General features: G+C 38.9%; 1 protein-coding gene across 3 annotated transcripts in view; it reads right to left on the minus strand.

The window, feature by feature from the left end:
* The window catches only part of zmynd11 (zinc finger, MYND-type containing 11), a 190,169-nt gene that overhangs the window by 110,503 nt on the left and 67,391 nt on the right, over positions 1 to 12,275 (minus strand). For 2 of the 3 annotated variants that reach the window (XM_069914713.1, XM_069914712.1), the window contains exon 2: positions 4,862 to 4,997. The exons of the other annotated variant lie outside the window; for it this stretch is intronic. In XM_069914713.1, coding sequence (XP_069770814.1) covers positions 4,862 to 4,977 — 116 coding nt within the window. In that variant the 5' untranslated portion in view covers positions 4,978 to 4,997. The remainder of the gene's footprint in view (positions 1 to 4,861; positions 4,998 to 12,275) is intronic. 3 annotated transcript variants of the gene reach the window in all.

Genomic DNA, 12,275 nt, shown 5'->3' on the forward strand with positions numbered 1-12,275 from the left:
ATGGCGTTTTATATAAACGCTTGTACTGTGATGCTGTCGCAAAACAATGAATTTCGTGGCATGTTCATGTCAATAAATTCTGATTGGACAAGACTAATGGGTCAGAGGCTGTGCACCTTTAGCAAAACCCAAACTGAATTTCTGTGAGCAGATATTGCTAGCCAGTTCTACAAGGTAGCAATAGCATTTCTACCTTATATTCTATTTGCCAGATCTTTGCCTAGTTAATCTATCTCTCTGATCTATTCATACCCTAATTTCCTGCCATATTGTGTCATCGGCAAAATTAGTACTACATCTTTAAACCCTCTCATAGTTAATGGACTATTTTAGGCAGTCTAAATAAAATTGGGATAAGTAAAGAGGGGAAAGAAGAGAGCAGTCACCCTTTGAAGAATTGACTGAAATGGAAACAATTCAGCAGAACCAATCACACAAAATTTGAGAACAAGTTTGCTGAAAAGTGAATGGAAGCCAGAGAACAAATAATTTGACAATCTGTGCTAAGTTGCAAAATTATGTCTGGAAATGGCAGAGCCAGATTTCTGACCATGGAGGAAAAAAACAGGGTGGGGTTCAGTGATAAATGGAAATATGGGCATGGTGAGATTAGAGTTCACCAAAATTGGCGAGGAAGTCAATACTAAGCACTTATGGGGGAAAAGCACTTGAGAAAATAAAGACAAAAATTACATCCATTTGCAAAAATTTCCTGCTTGTATCACATCTATTGGAGAAGGTAACCATTTATCCTCACATCTGGAATGCTGATAGGTGGAGAAAATGTGACGGTTTAATGACTAGAAGGAGTACGATTCAATGAAATCTTTAACAATTTCTTGAATGAAAGATTCATTCTCCACTTCACTCCCTCACCCCAACACCACTATTCCTCCCCACCCACCACGTCCATCTTCCAAACTAAGGGGCTAGAATTAGTTGTCAACATCTTAGCGGCAGAATGTGGCCATCTTAAATAAGGAGGAACGCATGAAATGGATACGACTTGAATTTACCAACTTTACGCAGGTCTCGAAAATTTTTAATTTTCTTGTGATATGGGGAATGAGCAATTCAGTACAAGTTATTGTTGATACTTGAACAAATATGAAGGGGGAAGGTAGATATCTCACCTGATAAAGCATGCAACATCAGAAGACATTTTAACTATGCATTTACACACCTATTCTCAGAATAGGGAAGACATTCTCCACTACATCTTAAAGAGGCAGTGTTATAAGAAAGCAGCCTATCTTCAAGGACTCCCATACCCAGGCCTTTCACCCTCTTCACACTGCTACTATCGGGAAATGCATTATTTTTGAAATGCAATTTACAGCAATATTTGTACTGTAATGCTGCCGCAAAACAAAAAATTTCTTGAAATGTTCATGCCAATAAATTCTGATTCAGATTTATAAGTCTCTGCAACATGCCATAAATTGCTTTCAAAAGAACTGGAGGAATTAAAAAGATTAGAAATGCACACTTTTGCCCTCCTACCCCCAACTGTGGTCGACCCCTACCTTGAAAGGCCTTTAATTTTTTTTCCCTTTCCATTTGCTTTTGCTTGCTTATATAAATAGATTCAGCCCATTGATTTTCTTAATGTGAATAAAATAATAAAGGGGTAATATAGATAGCTTTATAGGAAATCTGAGCTGTACTTAATATAAAATTTAAGGTAGATCGTAACAGCTGTTTAAACATATTATGTCCTCTACTTTATAAACTTTAAGAACATAAAACATTGGACCCCAGCTGTATTATTATTTCACTATCACCTTCAAGAATGCAAAAGATTTGCTAGTTATATAATATAGCAACTTCAGTTACATGAAGAAATTTTGCTATCCTGAGAGCAGTAAATTTTATGGGGGGGGGGGGTCTCAGAGAGTTAACATTAAATCATAAAAACCTCAACAGTCAATGAAAGAATTTCCAGTAGGGTCAAGATACAGAATACAAATTTCAGATTAAAGAAAATAGGATTTAAATAAAAAGTGATCTGCAATGCATCGCCTAAAAGAGGAATAGAAAATAATTCTGTTATAACATTTGAAATTGAACTGAATAATTATGGATGGAAAATAAATTGAAATTTTATTGATAGAAGATGGGGGTGCTGTCACATGCTTTCTGTAGTTAGATTGTTATCTCATTCTCCTTGGGAGTCAGATTGTGGATTCCAATTCCAATCCAGAATCAAACTTAATATACCAATGCTTTGAGAGAAAGCTACACAGCAGGTGTCGCCTTTCAAACTAGGCTCATTACATGGATGTTGAAGTGCCATTAAAAAAAAACCCTGACATTCTGGCTGATATTTATCCCCCCAAAAACCTGAAAAATATTATCTTCTCATGGTCATATTGCTGTTTGTAAGGATTTGCAGCATGTAAATTTGTCACTGCATTTCCTACATAACAGGAATCATCAAAATTATTCCACTGGCTGAAGAGCAGTTGTGGTACACGCAGGGAAGATAAAGCACTACATAAACAACATTCAGTTCTCAGTCCCCAAATATACACCTCCTTCATTCTTGCACAGTAAGATTTTGTTCCAAAGAAACTTCATGAATCTAACAAAACTGCTTCCTTGCCAAACTTTTGGTATTAAGATCTTTTAAATGAATGTGCAAAAGGTGGAGTCCAAGTAGTTAAGTAAATGGGGGTGTCTGAAAGGTGGTGTCCAAGCAGTTAAGTAAATGGGAGTGTCTGAAAGGTGGTGTCCAAGCAGTTAAGTAAATGGGAGTGTCTGAAAGGTGGTCTCCAAGCAGTTAAGTAAATGGGAGTGTCTGAAAGGTGGTGTCCAAGCAGTTAAGTAAATGGGAGTGTCTGAAAGCTGAAATGAGTAGATATTATCCAAGGTACATTTTAAATAGATTTGAACTCTAGTCAGACACAAAGAGTTTGTTTTAATTTAGACATACAGCATGGATGAAGAGTCCATGCAGCCCAAATATCCCAAAATAACCTACAACTTCCTTATGTTTTTGAGGATGGGAGGAAACTTGAGCAAAGGAGGAAACCCACGCAGACACGGGGAAAACACAAACCCTTCACATACAGCACTGGATTAGAATCTTTAGCACTGGTAACAGTGTTGTAATAACTGCTACACTAACTATTCCAAACAGGATTTTCATGCGAGACGAATGAAGTTCACAATTTAGTAATAGATTAAAGATATAGTGCCTTGTTCTTTATGTTAATAGCTGGAAGTTAGAAGTTTTTAAACCTTTTTCCATTGTTTCATAGTTTCAGGTTAATTAGCTCTTTTGCTTTGGGCAAAAGAAATGCAGTGGAGTTTTCATACAATTTTTTTGGAAACTGTCCAATAGGGTATAACTGTCAAAGATCAGGAGTAACCAATGCTTGTTAAGTTCTGGCAAAATAACTGTCAAATAGGTTTAACCTTGTTGGATTAAGGATATGTTGTATTTGCATTCAGATTGGTGCTTTTAATTTATAAATGGATATGCCACTTCATTCTTTAAGAATTAAATTGAAGGCCAGAAATTCTAATCTCTTGGATTTTTGTACTCGACTTGAGTTCAGACAGAAATATTATTTTGAATTCTTGGTGCATTAATTTTTCTAATCTTTCAAATCAGCCAGTTTAGTTTACCTCAAAGGCTGCTAGATGTCGGACCTCAATACTCCAGCATTTGAACATCTCCCTACTCCTTGGAATTTGCTTGGAATGCTCATTTTCACTGACTTCGTAAAAGATCCCACGTTTATAAAGGTAAAATACCATTCCAAGGTCTGGTTGAGATTGGGTTTGGGAAAGGAGTCCTACAGAACAGAGACACGTGATCCTCAAGATGGAGTTAAGAGGCAAGATTGCAACATACTGGAAACCAGGTCAGTGTGGTGACTGCAACAATAAGTTGGAAGTGTTCATGAAAGTTTGTAAATGAACTGATTTTCAATTCCATAATCGGAGACAGTAGACAGATACATTTGCAGAATTTAGTCATTACATTGCAGCAAGCAGAAGGTAGTGGAGAGAGCATTCTCAGAATCAGAATTTATTGTCATCAACAAGTCACGAAATTCAGTGTTTTAGTTTATTTGTATTGTATTTGTAGAAGATTATTATATGTAATTTGCAAAATTTAAAATAAAGTTTACAAAAAAAACAAAATTTGGTTTTTTGTCACAACATTCATACAAAACCACTTTTACAACAATAATTATTTTTTTAAAATGCTCGACAAGTAAGGAAGTGTCTTTGGTTCATTGATTATTCAGGAATCTAATGACAGCGAGAAGAAGCCGTCCTTGTGTCGCTGACTGCTGCTCGGCTTTAGGGCTGGTGCCTGTGATGTTATAGGCCTAGTTAACAACCCTCTGGAGTTTATTCTTGTTCTGAAAGTTCGCACCTTCATACCAGGCAGTGATGCAACCAGCCAGATTGCTTTCCACGGTATACCTATAGAAGTTTGAGAGTCTTCGGTGACATACCGAATCTCCTCAAGCACCTCACAAAGTATAGCCGCTGGTGAGCCTTCTTCGTGATTGCATTGACATGGAGGCTCCAGGACAGATCCTCTGAGATGTTGACACCCAGGAATTTGAAGTTCTCGACCATCTCCACTACTGAGCCCTCGATGAGGACTGGGTCGTGTTTTCCTGACTTCCTCCTGAAGTCCACAATCATCTCCTTGACTTTGCTAACGTTGAGCACAATATTAGTGGCTTGACACCACTCAACGAGCTGATCTATCTCCCTCCTGTGTGCTTCCTCATTGCTGTTTGTGATTCTGTCTAATAAAAGTAAATCTGTCTGGGGTTTTTTTTTTTGTTGCTCAATCTTTCCAAGAACTATTTTAAAAAGTTTTAAGACATACTTTGTTATCCTGTCCAAATTTGCAATTTGTTTCTGATTTCGGATGACTTCAATAGCATTCCAGAGCCGCTGGACCACTTGCGAGTCTGATAGTCTCCGTTTTGTTAGTCGAGCCATGGTCTTATCTAGTCAGTGAGCTGCATCAAAAGAATAAAAACAACAGGGTTAATCAAGAGTAGTGGCATTAAGCTAAAACCCTGCTCATTTATTCAGTTGCAGAAGGCTAAAATTCTGATTTTGACTGTGATTGGCTTTAATGAGGTTTAAAAATTTTGGCTGCAAATTGAATGCCAACAATTGTCACATTCAAGAAAGTGTGAAGCCAGGGACAAGTGATCTATTAAAAAAAGTAAAATCTAATATTTGGCCATGGAGGTTTTGCCACAAAATACTAAGGACTTGTTCACAGCCTCTGCAAAGAAAAAATTGCAAATTTAAAATCTTACATGTGCCTCTACTAGAAACCAATCATTTATAATTACAACTTTGGACAAAACATATAGCTTACAAAGTTACTATCAGCATAAATGGCAGTTGCTGGAACTCCGATTTTCACCATCACTCCCAAGTTTTCACCTGCACTATTCAATACAAACTGCATTAAATTCCTGGTGCACACACCCATGTCAATTCAACAGGCAAGAAGCCAGAGGAAATTTGGCCCATCATTTGCATCCCTTCATTTCTACAGATGTACAATTGGAAGCAAAATATCAGGGTTCATCACTACGTGGTATGGGAACTGCTCTGCTCAACACCACAAGATGCAGAATGTGGTGAAGACAGTTCAGTCCATCATACACACCTCTCCGTGCACTCACACACTCAACAACTTCTGCAACCTTCATAAAGCAGCCAACATATTTTCCCACCCAATCCATTCTCTCTTCAATTCCCGAACATAGGAAATAGGAACAGGAGTAGGCCAAAAATGGCCCATCGAGCCTGCTCCGCCATTCAATACGATCATGGCTGATCTAATTTATGACCTAACTCCACCTACCTGCCTTCTCCCCATATCCCCTAATTCCTCTATTATGTAAAAATTTATCTAACCAAATTTTAAATATGTTTAATGAGGCAGCCTCAACCACTTCACTGGTTAGACAATTCCAAACATAAAAATATTTGTGAGTATGAAATCATGCACCACTAGATTTAAAGACAATTTCTTCCCTACCGGACTCCTGAATGAACCACAAATTTGTTAAATTATGTTGCCTTTGCACCATCTGATCTCTAAATCCGCACTTATTTTTGAATTGTGTTTTTACTTGCTGTTCTATGTACAAGATGTCTGCTCACAAAACAACTTCTATCATTACATTTCTCAGAGAATTGTTCTGCTTTTGGCCTATAGAAAAGTCCATCTGAACATTAACAGTGTTTAAAATGCGACAGAATATCCTTCAGCTCTTCCAAGTTACAATAATCAATATAGTATGACACAAATTAGGACACGTGTCAAAAATATACCTCTTTGAACAAGTTTTAGAGTGCAACACAAAGGAGAAAACTGGAAAAGTATATGAAAGGAGATTCTAAAGCTTAGACAATGGAAGCCAAGATTAAAACTGGTTACTTGATGACAAAACTGAACTGCATTTATTCCAAGTAGGATTGCCCTGTCAATGTAGGTTATTGCAGATGTCCACGTGATTCACCTGAATTTTATTTAATGTACAAATTGCCAGAAAATTCTTTTCACAGCTCACTTCCCCTCTTGTTTTATATTGTCAAACATGTTCAGCCTTTCCGAAACAAGACCAATCACCTGAAACACCTGCTCTCCTCTCCAGAGAGGTTGCCTGACCTGCTGTACATCTCTACTATTTTTCTTTATTTTATTTTCCCTCCTCCTGCAGAAATTTTGATTTTATGATTGGTTGCTTTTTCATTAAAATAGGTTGTAACCATCTGAAGTCTGGTCAGCACAGCATCTGGGGCTCAAGGACCCGAAATGCATTGACCTGTAGGCTTTCCAATAGCAATTGCTTGTCAATCGGAAAAAGACTTATTCCACTCGTGTTTTTTTGACCATTAGCTAATGCTTATTAATATATCACTCAGTTGCATCAATTTCAATTTTGCGGCACTTCAAATTACTTCTGAAAATCAAATACATAATTTTACACAGGACAATTTTGCAAATTACACTTACAAAAACTGATGGAATAGATGATGATTTTCATCTCAAAATCATGTTGATGAAGCCCAATGGAATTTTTAAGGGCTCTTCTTCCATCTCCCCAAAATTCAACTAGATTGTAACAATTTCAATACAAGCCTGGCATGAGAATAAAACTTTTCTAAATCAGTACAAAGATGGATTAGATCTTTCCTTACTCATTTTGTAAAATAAACAGACAAATAACAAATCAATAAAATCAAAAAGAACCCTTCACCTCTCAAGTAAAATCTGGATCAACTAATGCGGCAAATCAAAAAGAAAATCACCTTGGAATTGGTTCCTAGTATACAATAAATACACTAAATAATAATGGCTGGTTTCAATTCATGCCAACAAGTATCCCAAAAGTAAAACATTACAGATTTTGCCAGAAAATTTAAAGAACATGCTGCAAATATCTGGTCAGGCAGGACATGTGAAGGCAAATAATTACAGTAAAATACACTAAAATTACAGGAAAGCCTAATCCAAACCTTGGTCTCATAATATTGCAATTACAATACTTGACTCACTTCATGTTGTTTCAAAATATCTCAAGTCATCCAGGTGTGACAGTATATAGATATGTTTTTGGGAGATAAATTTGGTTAGGTTTTTTTTAAGTGAGGGTCACATACAAACACTTTAAAACAGATGCTATTTAAAATACTGGAGCTCTGCTCATACTAGACATGTCGGCTCCAGAGCCTTTGCAGAAGCTTTGGAGAGTGCCCAAGAGACTTCACTAATGGATTGTTGTTTACAAAAAGGTAACAGATGAAAGAACATGTTGGAGCTGCATTCTGTCTGGAGTGGAACTTGCTGTTCTAGGAGGGTCATGTGGTTTTGCAAGCAGAGAGAGTCAAACAGGCTCTGTGAGTGTGTGTTTGTGTGTGTGTGTGTGTGTGTGTGTGTTAGTGTGAGAGAGAGAGAGCGAGAGAGAGAGAGAGCGAGAGAGAGAGAGCGAGAGAGAGAGAGAGAGAGAGAGAGCGAGAGAGAGAGCGAGAGAACGAGAGATCAGTTATACAGTCAGCAGCAGCAGCTGGGATTGAAACAGGACAAGCTGGCAAACTTGTGGAAAACCCCATTTGGAAGATGGGTTGTGAGTGCTCGGTTCAGCCTGGCCAAAGCCCTCATCGTTCATGCAAGAGGAGAGGACTGGTTGCCTAATATTTGACTTGAAATAAGAGAAACAAAAAGGAACTCTGTGGTGACCTAAAAGAAAGAGGTTATCATCTGGAAAACCCTGATGGGGCAAGACACTAAAAGTAGCTGATTAAAGAGAAATCAATTGTGGGTGTCCAGCATACAACAAATCTCTCTCTGAAAACCGACAAGAACCTCCCTGAGTGGTAACTTTTCAAGCACCAAAGCCTGATGAACTTTATAAATGCTAAATTCTGTGCACAGTATAAGAATTGCCAGCAACCAGTGAACTTGGAGATGTGTTAAGAGAGAATGGACTGTGAATCAAAGAACCTTTCTGAACTTACACACACATTACATACATGTGCGCTTAGAATTAGAAGGGGGTTAAGTTAGGTTAGTTAAGTCAATAGTGATAAGATAAAGTGTGATTCTGTTTTCATGTTTAAAGATAATTAAAAGCAACTTTTGTTTAAGTAACCATTTGTCTTGGTGAATATCTATTGCTGCTAGGTTTTGGGGTCCTCTGGGCTTGTAACAGTGGACTGAGTCAGAGTGGAAAGGCTTTGGCTCAATGGGCTTCAACGAATAGGGACTGGCGTGATAGTGCAGTATGGGCTACCTTATTCGAGGAACAGGTAGATGCAGGTTTTATATATTTTGTTAGAAACCGTGGAAATGGCAGCCTAAAACAGGGGAATTCTCCTCACGCAGAAAGGGAAACCAGCTGTAACCCTGATGACATCATCTGCGATAAGTGCATCTAGCTCCAACTCTTGACGAACCAAGTTAAGGAATCGGAGCTGGAGTTAGATGAATTCTGGATCATTCGGGAGGCAGAGGTTAGTATAGACAGAAGTTGGAGCCACTATCACACCTAGCAGGCAAGAGGAAGGTCGGGAGTGACAGTCAGGAGAGGGAAAGAGAACATGCAGCCACTGCAGAGCACCCCTATGGCCATTTCCCTCAATAGCGAGTATATAATTTTGGTTACAGTTTTGGGGGGGGGGGGGAGTACCCAAGACCTACCAGGGACAAGCCATGGAGATTGTCTCTGGCACAGAGCTTGGTTCTATCGCTAAAGGAAGGGAAGAGAAAGAGTGAGCTAGGGGATTCCATAGTTAGGGGAACAGATAAGAGGGTCAGTGGAAAGGATTGAAAAACAGGATGCTATGTTGCCTCCCTGGTGCCATGGCATTCAGGAGGGAGGGTGAGGTGAGCAGTCACATACCATGGCTCACACAGGGATCAATGACATGGGTATCAAGAGTGTGAGGAGGTCGTACAAGGAGGGCTCAGGGAGTTGTGCTAATGTTGAAGGGTACAACCTCTAGGGTTGAGAGCTCAGGATTGCTATCCATGCACAAGGCAGTGAGGTTAGAAATAGGACGATAATCCACCTTAACATGTGGCTAAAGACATAGTACAGGAGAGAGGACTTCAGGTTTCTGGATTATTGGGACTCTCTTCAGGGAAGGTAGGACCTGTTCCGACAGGACAGTTTGCAGCTGAACTGGAGGGCTACCAATATCCTTGAGGGAAGGTTTGCCCATGATGCTCCAAAGGGGTTTCAACTAGATTTGCAGGGGAATGGGAACAAATCAGCAGGTATGGATGGAATCCCCCCCCCAGAGGTCTGGAAGGCTGGCGGCAAAACTCTGCATGTCAAACTGCATGAGTTTTTCAAGCTTTGTTGGGACCAAGGAAAACTGCTCAGGACCTTCGTGATGCCACCATCATCACCCTGTCTGTCAGTTAATCTCCCGCTATTAACATCCAATCATCTTCACCCAAACGTGTTTATCGGCCAATATATAGATGATACCCTCCTGCAACACATCAAGCAGCTGTGGAAAGGTATCAATTAAATAGATCAAAGACAGGCTTCAGAGTTAAGCAAGATTTAATTACATCATGATTTTAAAAGTCTTTCTTTAAAATAAACCTTACTTTGTTAAATCTTCAGTGGATGAGTCTGGGCAATTAACATTGATAAAAGGCAGTGCCCTTGCCAGAATATTCTGTTTATCGAATACCATGGGACTCAGAGATATATCCAAGATCAAAATTTAGAATTTTGGCATTTTGTGTGTACCAAATTCCGATGCTCGCTTTAAATTGTGTGTGTTCTTTTATTGCCGCTATTACAACCCCGTAGTTCCGCACAGGACACAATTTGGTGTCGGTTTATAGAGAATGAGGAAGGCTTGTTAGTTGCAGTTAATCTTTTATATGGATTTTTGCATTCTGGAGAGAGTTCTACAAGAGCATCTCTCAACCTTTGCGTCCTTAAACCTGATAAACAGAAACCCACAGAAATTCTGTCATAAATTATCATTGATCAACAGCAAAGGATACATCAATAGGGAGCAATGTGCCGAGATTATCCTCATGAAAACAAACCAACAACTGCTGTGGATAACAATTAAAGTTTTTTTTTCCATTATTTTCATGTAGTGCTGCTACAAGCCGTGACTATGTCCACAGTCCACAGGAGCCGGCGTTCTCTCGGACGCGGCTCTCCTTTAGTCGGCACGTTAAGGTAACAGAAAGGCATCTTCTTCGCGGCCATCTGAACATCACATCTGCACTCCCCCAGCCGCGTCTGCTGATGCATTATCAGTGTCCGAGCACCTGAAAGCGGCTCAAAATACACCCAATGACCTGGCCTCCACAACTGCTTGTGGCAAATTTCAGATTTACCACCTTCTGGCCTACCCGTCATCTCAACACTACCTGCTCCTCCACCTACCTCATGTCATTTGCAAACTTTGCCACAAATCCATTCATTCTCTAATCCCAATCATTGATATACAACTTTTAAAAAAAGCAGCTCCAACAAAGACCCCTGTGGAACACCACTAGCAGCTGGCAGCCAACCAGAATATGATCCTGCATTCAGACTGCTTCCCGCCAATCAGCCAATGCTCTACCCATGCTTGTATATTTTCTTTTATACCATGGGATCTTGTTCTTTTTAATTTAGTCCCTTGTTGCTCAAATTTCCTTAGTAGAACCCCTTTCTTCATTCCACCCATGTTGTTAGTACCTCCATAATCACGACTGGATCTTTCCCCTCCCTCAATATTGCCTTCAGTACTCTCAATTATTCTGCAAAGAAATAAATGTGCCCCTGACGATACTATCCCCAATCCCCTACATTTATCTTTGCTCCCTCTTTTTTTAAATTTTTTAAAAATTTTTCACGATATGAACAATACTGACCAAAATAAACACAAACATTTCCCTCTTGAATATACACAGTGTCATTTTCTCCCCTTTTCCCCCCACCCTCCCTCCCCACTCACTCAACATTCAACATATGATACATTAAACAATGTCATCACACAATGAAAATAAACAAGAAATTTGTGTCTTCTACTTTTACATACTGGGTCAGTTCATTTTGTCTTCTTCTCCTTCTGTCATTTTAGGCGGTGGAGGTCCGCAGTAAGACTTCTCTGTTGTGTTCCTGTATGGTTCCCAAATTTGTTCAAACACTGTGATGTTATTTCATAAATTATGTTATTTTTATGTACCATTGCTGTATTCTCAGGCTATCTTCTAATTTCCAGGTTGACATAATACATTTTTTTGCTACAGCTAGGGCTATCATAATAAATCTTTTTTGTGCTCCATCCAAATCGAGTCCAAGTTCTTTACTTCTTATATTACTTAGAAGATCGATCTCTGGATTTTTTGGTATGTTGCTTTTTGTGATTTTATTTAATACCTGGTTTAGATCTTCCCAAAACTTTTCCACTTTCTCACATGCCCAAATTGCATGTACTGTTGTTCCCGTTTCCTTCTTACAGCGAAAACATCTGTCTGATACTGTTGGGTCCCATTTATTTAACTTTTGGGGCGTGGTGTATAGCCTGTGTAACCAATTATATTGTATCATGCGTAACCTCGTGTTTATTGTATTTCTCATAATTCCGGAGCATAGCTTTTCCCATGTTTCATTCTTTATCTTTGTTTAGATCTTGTTCCCATTTTTTTGGGGGTTTACAGCTTGTTTCCTCGTTCTCTTTCTCTTGCAGTTTGATGTACATGTTTGTTATAAATCTTTTAATTATCATTGTGTCTGTAATCACAT

The sequence above is a fragment of the Narcine bancroftii genome, chromosome 1, assembly GCF_036971445.1.
Source record: "Narcine bancroftii isolate sNarBan1 chromosome 1, sNarBan1.hap1, whole genome shotgun sequence".
In the NCBI taxonomy this organism is placed as follows: domain Eukaryota; kingdom Metazoa; phylum Chordata; class Chondrichthyes; order Torpediniformes; family Narcinidae; genus Narcine; species Narcine bancroftii.